Source organism: Apodemus sylvaticus, chromosome 7, assembly GCF_947179515.1.
Source record: "Apodemus sylvaticus chromosome 7, mApoSyl1.1, whole genome shotgun sequence".
In the NCBI taxonomy this organism is placed as follows: domain Eukaryota; kingdom Metazoa; phylum Chordata; class Mammalia; order Rodentia; family Muridae; genus Apodemus; species Apodemus sylvaticus.
In genome coordinates, this window is record NC_067478.1 from 112803875 (window position 1) to 112818767 (window position 14893).

The window sequence follows — 14893 nt, forward strand, 5'->3', positions numbered from 1 at the left end:
CTCCAGTGAATCCTGCGGGCCCCAGCAGGAGCCTTCAGGTGTCTGCTTCGGGTCTGAACAGCCTGGACAACAACACCCTGTCTCCAGGCAGTGCAGGAGGTAAGCTGTGCACCAGAGGCCACCTGGGAAGGGGCAGCTTGCACTGGTGAGTCCAGCATTGACAACACCAACTAACACCAGTGAGAACTAGATGGCAAAAGGCAGACACAGGAACATCACTAACAGAAATCAAGGCAATATGGCAGCATCTGAACCCAATTCTCCTTTACCAGCATGTCCTGGATACCCCATCACACCAATAAAACAAGATTTGGATTTAAAATCACTGGTCATGATGCTGGTACAGGAACACATGAAGGACATATTTAAAGAAATTCAGGAGAAAATGGATCAAAAGTTAGAAGCCCTTGCAAGGGAAACACAAAAATCATTGAAAGAAATCCAGGAGAATACAAAAGCCAATACTGAGGAAACACAAAAATCACTTAAAGAAATACAGGAGAACTTTGGTCAACAGGCTGAGGTCATGAAAGAGGAAACACAAAAATCTCTTAAAGAATTACAGGAAAGCACAAACAAGCAAGTGAAGGAGCTAAGCAAAACCATCCAGGATCTAAAATCAGAAGTAGAAACAACTAAGAAAACTCAAAGGGAGACAACTTTGGAGATAGAAAGCCTTGGGAAGAAATCAGTGGACATAGATGCAAATATCAACAACAGAATACAAGAGATAGAAGAAAGAATCTCAGACGCTGAAGATACCATAGAAACCATGGACTCAACACTTAAAGAAAATGCAAAAAGCAAAAAGCTTGTAACCCAAAATATCCAGGAAATCCAGGACACAATGAGAAGACCAAACCTAAGGATTATAGGCATAGATGAGAGTGAAGATTTACAGCTTAAAGGGCCAGCAAATATCTTCAATAAAATTATGGAAGAAAACTTCCCTAACCTAAAGAGAGAGATGCCCATGAATATACAAGAAGCCTACAGAACTCCAAACAGACTGGACCAGAACAGAAATACTTCCTGTCACATAATAATCAAAACACCAAATGTACTAAACAAACAAAGAATATTAAAGGCAGTAAGAGAAAAAGGCCAAGTAACATATAAAGGAAGACCTATCAGAATCACAGCAGACTTTTCACCTGAGACTATGAAGGCTAGAAGATCCTGGGCTGATCTCATGCAGACTCTAAGAGAACACAAATGCCAGCCAAAACTAATATATCCAGCAAAACTCTCACTCACCATAGATGGAGAAACTAAGATATTCCATGACAAAACCAAGTTTACCCAATATGTATCCACAAACCCAGCCATACAAAGGATAATAGGAGGAAAACACCAATACAGGGAGGGAAACTTCACCCTGGAAAAAGCAAGATAGTACCCTTTCATCAAACCCAAAAGAAGTTAACCAATCAAATTTAAAAAATAACGTCAAAAATGACAGGAAGTAACAATCACTATTCCTTAATATCTCTTAACATCAATGGACTCAATGCCCCAATAAAAAGACATAGACTAACTGACTGGATACGTAAACAGGACCCTACATTTTGCTGCTTACAGGAAACACACCTAAGGGTCAAAGACAAACACTACCTTAGAGTAAAAGGCTGGAAGACAATTTTACAAGCAAATGGTCTCACGAAACAAGCTGGAGTAGCCATTTTAATATCAGATAAAATTGACTTTCAACCCAAAGTCATCAAAAGAGACCCTGAGGGACACTTCTTGCTGGTCAAAGGAAAAATACAACAAGAAGAACTCTCAATCCTGAACATCTATGCTCCAAATGCAAGGGCACCCTCATTCGTAAAAGAAACTTTATTAAAGCTCAAAGCACACATTGCACCTAACACAATAATTGTGGGTGACTTCAACACTGCACTTTCCTCAATGGACCGATCAGGATAACAGAAACTAAACAGGGACATAATGAAATTAACTGAAGCTTTGGACCAATTAGATTTAACAGATATATAGAGAACATTCTATCCTAAAGCAAAAGAATATACCTTTTTCTCAGCACCTCATGGTACCTTCTCCAAAATCGACCATATAATTGGTCACAAGACAGACCTCAACAAATATAAGAAGATCGAACTAATCCCATGCCTCCTATCAGATCACTATGGAGTAAAAGTGGTCTTCAATAGCAACAAAAACAACATAAAACCCACATACACATGGAAATTGAACAATATGCTACTCAATGATAACTTGGTCAAGGAAGAAATAAAGAAAGAAATTAAAGACTTTTTAGAACACAATGAAAATGAAGACACAACATACCCAAATCTATGGGACACAATGAAAGCAGTGCTAAGAGGAAAACTCATAGCCCTGAGTGCCTCCAAAAAGAAAATGGAGAGAGCATACATTACCAGCTTAATGACACACCTGAAAGCCCTGGAACAAGAAGAAGGTATTTCTCCCAGGAGGAGTAGAAGGCAGGAAATCATCAAACTCAGGGCTGAAATCAATCAAGTAGAAACAAAGAGAACCATACAAAGAATCAACAAAACCAGGAGCTAGTTCTCGAGAAAATCAACAAGATAGATAAACCCTTAGCCAGACTGACCAAAGGGCACAGAGAAAGTATCCAAATTAACAAACTTAGAAATGAAAAGGGAGATATAACAACGGAAACTGAGGAAATCCAAAAGATCATCAGATCCTACTACAAGAGCCTGTACTCAACACAACTGGAGAACCTGGAGTAAATGGACAATTTCCTTGACAGATACCAAATACCAAAATTAAATCAGGACCACATAGATCATCTAAACAGTCCCATAATGCCTAAAGAAATTGAAGGAGTCATAGAAAGTCTTCCAACCAAAAAAAGCACAGGGCCAGATGGTTTCAGTGCAGAATTCTATCAGACCTTCAAAGAAGAGTTAACACCAATACTCTTCAAATTATTCCACAAAATAGAAACAGAAGGAACACTACCCAATTCCTTCTATGAAGCCACAATTACGCTGATACCAAAACCACACAAAGATCCAACAAAGAAAGAGAACTTCAGACCAATTTCCCTTATGAACATCGATGCAAAAATACTCAATAAAATTCTTGCCAACCGAATCCAAGAACACATCAAAACGATCATCCACCATGATCAAGTAGGCTTTATCCCGGGAATGCAGGGTTGGTTCAATATTCGGAAATCCATCAATGCAATCCACTACATAAACAAACTCAAAGAAAAAAACCACATGGTCATTTCATTGGATGCTGAAAAAGCATTTGACAAAATTCAGCATCCTTTCATGCTTAAAGTCTTGGAAAGAACAGGAATTCAAGGCCCATACCTAAACATAGTAAAAGCAATATACAGCAAACCGGTAGCCAGCATCAAACTAAATGGAGAGAAACTTGAAGCAATCCCACTAAAATCAGGGACTAGACAGGGCTGCCCCCTTTCTCCTTATCTTTTCAATATTGTACTTGAGGTACTAGCTCAGGCAATTCGACAACATAAGGAGGTCAAAGGGATACAAATTGGAAAGGAAGAAGTCAAACTATCATTATTTGCAGATGACATGATAGTCTACCTAAGTGACCCAAAAAACTCCACTAGAGAACTCCTACAGCTGATAACAACTTCAGCAAAGTGGCAGGTTATAAAATCAACTCAAGCAAATCAGTAGCCTTCCTATACTCAAAGGATAAGCAGGCTGAGAAAGAAATTAGGGAAATGACCCCCTTCACAATAGCCACTAATAGTATAAAGTATCTTGGGGTGACTCTTACCAAACATGTGAAAGATCTGTATGACAAGAACTTCAAGACTCTGAAGAAGGAAATGGAAGAAGACCTCAAAAAATGGGAAAACCTCCTATGCTCATGGATCGGTAGAATCAATATAGTTAAAATGGCCATTTTGCTAAAAGCAATATACAGATTCAATGCAATACCCATCAAAATCCCAACTCAATTCTTCACAGAGTTAGAAAGAGCAATTGTCAAATTCATCTGGAATATCAAAAAACCCAGGATAGCTAAAACTATTCTCAGCAACAAAAGAAAATCTGGGGGAATCAGTATCCCTGACCTCAAGCAATACTACAGAGAAATAGTGTTAAAAACTGCATGGTATTGGTACAGTGACAGGCAGGAGGATCAATGGAACAGGATTGAAGATCCAGAAATGAACCCACACACCTATGGCCACTTGATCCTCGACAAAGAGGCTGAAAACATCCAATGGAAAAAAGATAGCCTTTTCAACAAATGGTGCTGGTTCAACTGGAGGTCAGCATGCAGAAGAATGCAAATTGATCCATCCTTGTCTCCTTGTACTAAGCTCAAATCCAAATGGATCAAGGACCTCCACATAAAGCCAGACACTCTGAAGTTAATAGAAAAGAAACTGGGGAAGACCCTTGAGGACATCGGTACAGGGAGAAAGTTTCTGAACAGAACACAAATAGCGTATGCTCTAAGAGCAAGAATTGACAAATGGGACCTCATAAAATTACAAAGTTTCTGTAAGGCAAAGGACACCATCAAGAGGACAAATCGGCAACCAACAAATTGGGAGAAGATCTTCACCAATCCTACATCAGATAGAGGGCTAATATCCAATATATATAAAGAACTCAAGAAGTTAGACTCCAGAAAACCAAACAACCCTATTAAAAAATGGGGTACAGAGTTAAACAAATAATTCTCACCTGAAGAACATCGGATGGCGGAGAAGCATCTTAAAAAATGCTCAACTTCATTGGTCATTAGGGAAATGCAAATCAAAACAACCCTGAGATTTCACCTTACACCAGTCAGAATGGCTAAGATTAAAAATTCCGGAGATAGCAGGTGTTGGACAGGGTGCGGAGAAAGAGGAACACTCCTCCACTGCTGGTGGGGTTGCAAATTGGTACAACCACTCTGGAAAGCAGTCTGGCGGTTCCTCCGAAAACTGGGCACCTCACTTCCAGAAGATCCTGCTATACCACTCCTGGGCATATACCCAGAGGATTCCCCACCATGTAATAAGGATACATGCTCTACTATGTTCATAGCAGCCCTATTTATAATTGCCAGGTGCTGGAAGGAACCCAGGTATCCCTCAACAGAAGAGTGGATGCAAAAAATATGGTATATCTACACAATGGAGTACTATTCAGCCATTAGAATCAATGAATTCATGAAATTCTTAGGCAAATGGATGGACCTAGAGAACATCATACTAAGTGAGGTAACCCAGACTCAAAAGATGAATCATGGTATGCACTCACTAATAAGTGGATATTAACCTAGAAACCTGGATTACCCAAAACATAATCTACACATCAAATGAGTTACAAGAAGAAAGGAAGAATGGCCCCTTGTTCTGGAAAGACTCAATGAAGCAGTATTCAGCAAAACCAGAACGGGGAAGTGGGAAGGGGTGGGTGGGAGGACAGAGGGAGAGAAGGGGGCTTACGGGACTTTTTGGGAGTGGGGGGCTAGGAAAGGGGAAATCATTTGAAATGTAAATAAAAAAAATACAAATTGATCATTTTCTCAGCAAAAAAAAAAAAAGTAAACAAACACTGATTTTCCTTAACTGTGCAAATAATTAAAAGTAGTATGTCCCTGGCACCCACATATCATGCTAGCCTCAGCAAGTCTCTTAATTCCGTTGGAGCAATTTTTTCATCTTTCTAATGAAGCTGAGGTACAGGTGTAAACCACCAAATCCACTGCCATGACAGAGAAGCCACCATCTGTTTCCACATGAAAATTCTGTTAATAATGTTGTTCTAAAAAAACTCACATGAGGCTACAGAGATACTCAGCAGACAGCAGCAACAGCTGTTCTTCCAGAGGACCAAGGTTCAATTGCCAGAACCGCACAGACATCTGCAGCAGACAAGTTAATCCAGTTCTGCCCTTAACTCTTGACAGACAGGCTGTCTCTACCCAGGCTACCTGGATAGCAAGGGAAGATTGTGAAGAACTGCTTTTGTGTTGCAGACCCCACCTAGGGAGTCTTTGACCAAAACAACATTTTTAGCTCATCCGTGTGTGATTCAAGAGGCAGTAGGTACTTTTTACTCAGAGAGACAATAGATACTTTTGACAAGGAGAGACACTCTGAGTAATGAGTTAGTTAGTTCATCAGGCTGGGCCTAAAGGCTGCAGCCAGTTAGTTCACCAGGCTGAGGGCTAGAGGCTGGAGCTGATCCAGCTGATCGCCCAGGGCCTAGGGTGGCCCCAGGCTGAGGCTAGGGACTACATGGAACTGATGGGGGGAATCTGGGTGGGGGGATATGGCAGCCCCAAGCTTGGCACAGAGAAGAATGCAACGGACAGACCAGGCAGAATTTTCCCAGGCTCTCTGTTTGGGATTTATGGGTCACCCTAGTGAAAATTCCCAGTTTTGTAGTCTGGTCTCAAATTGTTGGTCTTTCCCCACCCCAACTCCTCCCCCAAAACGGATGCTAAGCAGTTAACAAGATTCTTCATTACTAAGAGCTAGAATGTGAGCTCACATTGGAGGCTTCCCAGTCCTGACAATCCACAGACACAGCCCTCACCCCCCAAGTCACCATCTTGGACTCTCTCCTCCTTGGCAGAGCTTCTTTCTGTAACAGCTTTTTTGGACAGTTGGAATCACAGATCCAAACATTCCTAGCACAGTCTTCGGATAAAGGGACCTTTAAAGCCCTGTCCAGGCCAACTGTTCTCAGTGGGAACGATGAATATCATAGTCACCTTCCTTTCCCAGAGCTGCTGAGGTCTGCCTGCCTCCTCCAAGACACACTTATGTTTCTGTTTCCACTGAGGTAGAGGGCACGGGTCCAGCTTCTGAAAATTCCACAACCATTCTCCTCTTCTCATTTTTCCCACCCGCCTTCAGAATCCTTGCAGGAAACTCACAGCTCAGGTGAGGGCATCAGCACAGACAGAGGAGGCCACTTTCTAAGCAGTAGTTGCCAAGAGAGCTCAGGACAGACAAGCCCATCAGCCAAATGTCAGAGCTGTTTACCTGAACCTGTGTGGGCATGCCTTGTATGTTAAGGACTACATTAACCAGGAGCCTCTGGGAAACTACTGTAAGTAAAAAAGGACATTTTCACCAAGGTCCACTATCAGGAAATATCAGGAATAGTGGACTTCATTGTTCAGAACAGGTGCCTATCTAATAACTGCAATGTGAAATTCCTTCACCTTTCTCTCATGTGAACCCCCAAGTGTCCCAAGTAGTATTGAACCTGAGAAGGAGCTCCTGTGTGTTCATCCTATAATCAGACCAAATATCACTGTGGGCGACATGGAGCCATAGAAAATCTCTGTGATATCTGTTGTAGAGTAGTCACCAGTCTGGTTACAGCACACAGTAATTTTCAAGTTCATTTTGAAACAGAACTGAAAGGTCAATGCACCAATGAAAGGGGCTTAAAAAGAGAGAATAGGGGTTAAAGGAGTGTGGCTCTGTGGTGTAGGGGAAGGGGTACCCAGGTGGGCCCCTGTCCAAGCACCTCTTCCCCCTGAGGGACCACACGCACACAGGCATGGTATAGAATGGAGTTTATTCAGGGCAGAGGTAGGGAGTTAGAGGCCAGCCATGACCATGTGCAGAGAGGTGGGAGGGGAGGAGAGCCCAAGGGGCAGAGAGGTGAGAGTGGGATGAAAGAGAGCAAAGAGAGAGAGAGGAGGAGGGGCAAGTAGCCCCTTTTATAGTGGGCCAGGTCTATGGGGCGGGGCATACTGGTTGTTGCCAGGTAAATGTAGGGTGGAGCTTGGACAGAATACTACCAAGAACCAACCATTTTGGATCTCCATTGTAATAGGAGGAAGCCACAAGAAACTATGTGGATTGACAAAAGACAAAAGTTATGTTGCATGTTGCCAATAATGTTTAGAAATAACTGGAATTTGAAAAGAAAACAAATTACTTACTAAAATTGAAATGATTTTTTTAAATCATCAACTGAATAAAAAAATTCAAACTGAATGTGGTGGCACATGCCTTTAATCCCAGCACTCCAGATACAGAAACAGGCATTTGAAGCCAGCCTGGTCAACAGAGTTAATGCCAGGACAGCCAGAACTAAACAGAAAAACCCCTGTCTCAAAAGGGGGGGACAGTAGGGAGGAGGTGGGAGACATACTCAGGAGTCAAACAAAAACTAAATATATTTAAACAGTCCCTGCCCAGAGTTGATGATACATTACACACTATTAAGATGAAATTTTCACCATAAACTAAATATTCACTATAATCTCAATGAAAATGTTTCTGTTTATAGAGTGAAAGACCTAAGGGCCTCATACTTATAGGGGATCCACTTGTCTTCAACCTCTCAAGTGCTGATATTAAAGGTGTGCACCAACAGGCCTGGCTCTTAATAACTTACTCCTAACAAATAAAGTAATGAAGTGTCATTTTGAGGACTGTCTTATAAAGAAACTGTACCTGTAGCCTCTATTTGTGCATTCTTTCTTCCTCTTCGTTTATCATTTGGCCTGAAGGGAACCAAATGCCTTTTGCAGGTTGGGCTGTAGAAGGAGCCATGGGAATAATCTTGGAAACCAGGATACAGCTCAAGTGGAACTTGAGATGACTGCAGGCCTGAATATGATGTTAATAAAATGGTAACTAAGTTTTATTTTCATCTGTTTGCTTGAGACAGGGTCTCTCTACATAGCCCTGGCTATCCTAAAACTCACTGAATGTATCAAAATGGTTTTACCGCCACAGAGATATGCCAACCTCTGCCTCCTGAGTGTTGGATTAAAGGTGTGTACCACCATGCATGCTCTGGCAGTAACTGAACTGTAAGTTAAAGAAGCTCTTGAATAAATTGCATACAAAAATAATAATTTGCACTTTGTATAATCTTTAAAAAAATCCTTTTATTGCCAGGCACAACTAGCATACCTCTGATTTCAAGGCCAGCCTGATATACACAGTGAGTTCTAGTACTACTGAGAGCTACACAGAGAAATATTATTTCCAAAAAATTAATAAATGAATATCCACTTATGATACTAATAAATTTTCATGAAATGAACTACCCTGTTTTTGGATAATAATTATCTATTGAACTCCAAGTTCATTCTGTGGGTCCAAACTCAATTTCTATGATCATTCCTCTGGAATTAATACCCAGATTAGCATTCACTTTAGAGAATGAGGCAGGGGTGCCCTCTTGGGACAAACCTGTTGTATACATTTGTCAGTGCATAGTATTCAGTAGCATGTGAAACCATCTGATGTCAAATCACTTTACAAACATGAACTTTTTTCAGTAGTTTTCCCTCATTTGTATCGTTCCCTTCTCTGATATATTGAAAATCCTGCTGTCCAGGTTGAATCTTGGAATGCTGACCCACCTGCTAAGGACATCCAATGGATTTCCCTACTACAGAACAGCAATTGTATTGCTCTCCTGCACACAATCCATGAGGCTCCAAAGAGAGATGTGTATTCATATATCCATTCAACTCCTCATGCTTCACTCCTGAACAGTTTCTATTACTTACAACAGAACTTGAAATATTCATGGAGTATAAATAAAAAGTGTTTTCTAATCCCTCTGCTTCCTCATTTGCTTTATTGTGGCCATTGGAGGTAACTTGCCACAAATGTCTCTCTTGATTCTTCTGGTTAGTCTCAATTATGGCATCAACACCGCAGAAGACTAAAAATACAAACAAACAAACAAACAAAAGAACTTTCTATGAGTTATTTTTAAGAGTTTCTAATGGGACTCTCATGTTTATGAAAAAATTTCTAGCCTACTAACACATACTGTTATTAAAATCATAGTAAGTATTAGCTTATAAACTTTAGTTTACTCCTTTAATTTAAAATACTGAAGTACAGTGTTAAGTTTCCTAGTATTAATGTATTAGTAATGCATTGCTTCATTTTATTTTTGTGAAGAAGTATTTTGTTAAAATATCTACCAATTGCTAGTTATAGTTTTCCACTCAGAGAATGGTTACATTTTTTACAAGGTTCGAGTTACATGTATACCTTAATATATGATAGTGATGACCTTTCTTTCTATCATTCTCTTTATTCTCCTCTAAAAGGCAATACTTTCTAGGACATCCTCTTTGCAGATTATGAGCAAACTCTGATAAGCTACTTCCTAACTTGAAGCTTCCATTATGGCCACAAATTTGCATCTTGTATGCTTAGAGTTATTACAAATGACAACAGACTGTGAGTATTTCAAACCTGAAATTTCTTCCTTTCTACTTCCACCCAAAACATTCCAGTTTGAGGGCTCAATTGAACAACATATCCTGTTCTTTTTGGAACTAAAACAAATACAAGTAAACTCCTGTTTACCACTCTGGAAAAACATGTATGCTGTACATCTTTAAAATATGTGGCTACTTGTGATAATGATAAGCCCTAGCATTTGCCTCCAAAGTGGTGATGCATACACCAGCATCTAGTAATTCGTCAATTCACAAGGATGTTGGCAGAGTTCAGAGACTTGACTTCTCTTAGTTTCATAAAAAGTGGCTTCTATAATTCCTCTTTGTCTTTGTTGCTTTAGAATGAGAGAAGAAAAATTAAACAAGTGCTACATTTAAATTACAGCCGTCATCCAAAAAGAAGAAGAAGAAGAAGAAGAAGAAGAAGAAGAAGAAGAAGAAGAAGAAGAAGAAGAAGAAGCAGCTTGAGTTCTTCTACTTGAAAACCTGTCTCTTGGGGCTGGAGAGATGGCTCACTAGTTAAGAGCACTGACTGCTTTTCTGAAAGTCCTGAGTGCAAATCCCAGAAACTACATGGTGGCACATAACCACCTGTAATGAGATCTGATGCCCTCTTGTAGGTTGTCTGAAGACAGCTATAGTGTACTTACATATAATAAAAAAATTGTTGAGGCTTGTCTTGTGACCAATTTTATGATCGATTTTGGAGAAGGTCCCATGAGGTGCTGAGAAAAAGGTATATTCTTTTGTTTTAGGATGAAATGTTTTATATATATCATTGTGTCCCTGTTTAGTTTCTATTTTCCTGATCGATCCATTGAGGAGAGTGGAGTGTTGAAGTCACCCACAATTATTGTGTTACGTGCAATGTGTGCTTTGAGATTTAGTAAAGTTTCTTTTATGAAAGAGGGTGCCCTTGCATTTGGAGCATAGATGTTCAGGATTGAGAGTTCTTCTTGATCCAGAATTGTAGGGGAATACCAGGACAGAGAAAAGGAGGGAGGTGATTGGAGAATGGGTGAAGATAAGAGGGCTTATGGGACATATGGGGAGTGGGGAACCAGGAAAGGGGAAAGCATTTGGAATGTAAAAAAAGAATTTAGGGGAAAAAAAGGCCAATGGAAGTCACATATAAAAAATTAAAAGAAAAAAAAAAAAAAGCTGGGCAGTGGTGGCGCACGCCTTTAATCCCAGCACTTGGGAGGCAGAGGCAGGTGAATTTCTGAGTTGGAGGCCAGCCTTGCCTACAGAGTGAGTTCTATGACAGCCAGGGCTACACAAAGAAACCCTGCCTCGAAAAACCAAAAACCAAAAAACAAAAAGGAAAGGAAAGGAAAGGAAAGGAAAGGAAAGGAAAGGAAAGGAAAGGAAAGGAAAGGAAAGGAAAGGAAAGGAAAGGAAAGGAAAGGAAAGGAAAGGAAAGGAAAGGAAAAAGGAAAGGAAAGGAAAGGAAAAAGGAAAGGAAAGGAAAGGAAAGGAAAGGAAAGGAAAGGAAAGGAAAGGAAAGGAAAGGAAAGGAAAGGAAAGGAAAGGAAAGGAAAGGAAAGGAAAGGAAAGGAAAAACCAGTCTCATTTCTCCATGTAACAAAAAAGCTCTTGATTTCTTTCTCAAATAAAAACACCCCTTCCTATGGGTTTTCATTATGATGTCTTACACCATAGCTCATAGCCTAACTTCTAAATCTGTTTCTGTATTATCTCAACTTCGTAAGTGAAATACTCTAAACCTTTAAACACTATCTGTTACTCATTATACTCTGGTTCAACATTACATTTACTTGTTTGTGACTCCTCAGTATAAATAAACTTATTTGTCTTTGTTGAAATTAATTCCATGAAGTAAGGACATTACTTTTACATTTTTTATTTTTTTTTAATATTTTTTATTTCATTTGATATATTTTTTATTTACATTTCAAATGATTTCCCCTTTTCTGGTCCCCCACTCCACAAAAGCCACATAAGCCCCCTTCCCTCCCCCTACTCTCCCACCCACCCCTTCCCACTTCCCTGTTCTGGTTTTGCCCTATACTGCTACACTGTGACTTTCCAGAGCCAGGGGCCACTCCTCTGTTCTTCTTGTACCTCATTTGATGTGTGGATTATGTTTTGGGTATTCCAGTTTTCCAGGCTAATATCCACTTATTAGTGAGTGCATACCAAGATTGATCTTTTGAGACTGGGTTACCTCACTGAGACAAGGTTTCACTGTGTAGCCCTGGCTGTCCTGGAACTCACTCTGTAGACCAGCTGGCCTTGAACTCAGAAATCTGCCTGACTCTGCCTCCCAAGCACTGTAATTAAAGCTGTGTACCATCACCACCTGGCTACTTTTACATTTTCATTTATATTAAATATATATAAGAACCAGTACTTGCAATCTGGGTCATGAGAATGTGCTAAAACAAAAACAAGCACATGAAATCTGTCTGAAAACAAAATCCCCATGAGCCTGGAGTGCAAGAGGCAATTGAAACTGTGAAAAAGAAGAAGTACCAGAAAAAAACATCAAATTACAGAAGTCAGAGGTTAGATGGGGGGCTGGGGGAGGGTCTAAACTATTTCATCAAATTGAAATACAGGAACATATGCAAGAGAACTGTCCATGCAGACTACACAACAAACATGTTTGAGCCCTCAGATATGGAACTGGGGGATAAACTGATGATATGGCCAACTTTTGTTATACAAGGTCTCCCATCCACATGGACCAACAACCAACCTGGCAGAGTCTTGTTTGCAGGTTCTTCTGCTGTCCATGGCTCCTCTCCCTCTTCCAATTTGAAGATCAACTCAGGTTTAGGGATGTATTGCCCTGTTAATAGGAAATAATATAGGACTTGGAAACATTTTGCTAATCAGGTTCTTTGAAGAAAGACAAATCCAGGTTTTTATGATCTAGGCAACTAAAATACAAACGTGGACCTTTCACTAGAGAGCAGTGAATAATCATACAGGGGCTAGAACCTTAGCCCTCAACCTTACAAGTGCCCATATATTTACTGCAGGGAAGGTGCTTGCTCCTGAGACTTACCCAGTGACAGCAGGCTACTATATGTCTCCAGCATCACATTCCTGTATAGCATCTTCTGAGCATTGTTGAGATTTTGCCACTCCTCCCAGGTGAACTTAACAGTGACATCCTCAAGTGACTCCATCTCCTGTAACAGCACATTTTTCCTCAATCAATTTATTCTAAGCTTGTAAAAAGAAATCTGTAGACAAGCATCTCTTAAGGGGTAGAAGGCTCTCATATGTATTTTACATTATAATATACCTTTGTTTATGTAGTATAAAAAGTAAACAAAAAATCCTGATGCAATTAATTAATTAATGTGCAACCTGATAATATTAAAATTAAAACCTTCACTGTTGGTGTAAGAGAACCCAGACTACTCAGGTAACCAGGTCTTAATCAGATAGGACTTCATGTCAACATAAACATACCCTCGCCTCATTCTATGTCCTAGGAGTTTGAGGCAGCCTGACTAATGTCATGTTGTATGGGTTGTACAATAATAATTCCTATTCTCTTGTGTATATGAATTACCTTTAATACAAATAACATCTGTGAATTAATCCAGTGGCTGTATTACTTTACTTCATACTATTTCTCAATAATCACACAGAAAAATCAGTATTTCTTTAAATCTGCACCTTAATAGCTCATGTCCCACTATTCTCTATTCTGTCCAGCCATTGGGTGATCATCATTTACTGTTGGGAAGAGAATAAATGATAAGAATTGTTTACAGAAACTTGATACAGGACATTCTTAGTATAAGCATTATTGTGCTGTGTCATGATTGAAACAAGATATGAGGGCAGAGAAATCTGCATTTGAATTACACAAGGGTAAACTTTATACAGTGTACAGAAACATGTCTATATTTCCGTTTTGTCTAATAAAAGGCTCTTTTGTTATAATAAACAAAACACAGCAGGAACAATTATGAAATAATTATAAAAATATTAGATAAGAGTTACATTGAAAAAGTCTCATCTATTTGCATTTGGAAACTCATAAAGTTTGTTATTTCATACCTTACACAGTGATAAAGACTTAAATAGCCTCCAAAAAAATTATCAGCTGAGGCTGAAAAGGAGTTGGCTCTTACAGAGAAGAAACTCTAGAACACACATCTAGAACGTTACCCACGGATCACCTGCATCCTGGCTGTCTTCCCTTCTACTCATTCTCCCACAGGAATTCTTACACAGGGAGAAGATTTTAATCTTAGGATTGATATTTTTAGTATACAAACACAGCAAAAAATTAAAAAACTATACAGAAAAGGTTTCTAAATTGATTCCAAGGGAAAATTGTATCTTTGTCAACTCTCTGAAATGGATTCACCAGAATTGTGGCACCTTTACCAATGCTGAGATTGCCTCACTATGGGCAAAAGATGAACTTTGGCAAAGAGCCCGCAGTGGTTTTTAGAAGAAATTAACAAATACCCAAAAAGAACGTGGCTTCAATTAGTAAAAAGAACTAATTGGATTTTCCCTTGTATAATAACAAGAATTCTAATTTCTGGAGCACTTACATTTCACACTTATGAAAATAATTCAGGAAAGACAGTATATAAGTCAGAAGATATAAGTAAGGTGGTTAAAAATCCTTAGGAATCAGGATAAAATCAGAATCATATGAAATACTTATAAAATATTAAGATTTTCAAAAATCTCTTAATATAGTAAC

General features: G+C 39.5%; 1 protein-coding gene across 10 annotated transcripts in view; it reads right to left on the bottom strand.

The window, feature by feature from the left end:
* LOC127689375 (nucleolar and coiled-body phosphoprotein 1-like) overlaps positions 1 to 14893 on the bottom strand; it is a 568994-nt gene that overhangs the window by 247658 nt on the left and 306443 nt on the right. For 2 of the 10 annotated variants that reach the window (XM_052188993.1, XM_052188985.1), the window contains exon 1: positions 12911 to 13002. The exons of 6 other annotated variants lie outside the window; for them this stretch is intronic. Coding sequence is in view for 1 of the 4 variants with exons in the window: in XM_052188977.1 (XP_052044937.1) it covers positions 8429 to 8584; positions 12911 to 13003; positions 13223 to 13349 (376 nt within the window). In the remaining 3 variants the exon portion in view is untranslated. Of the gene's footprint in view, positions 1 to 8428; positions 8585 to 12910; positions 13004 to 13222; positions 13350 to 14893 lie in introns of those variants that run through there. 2 more of the 10 variants (XM_052188977.1, XM_052188986.1) reach the window with 2 other exon arrangements.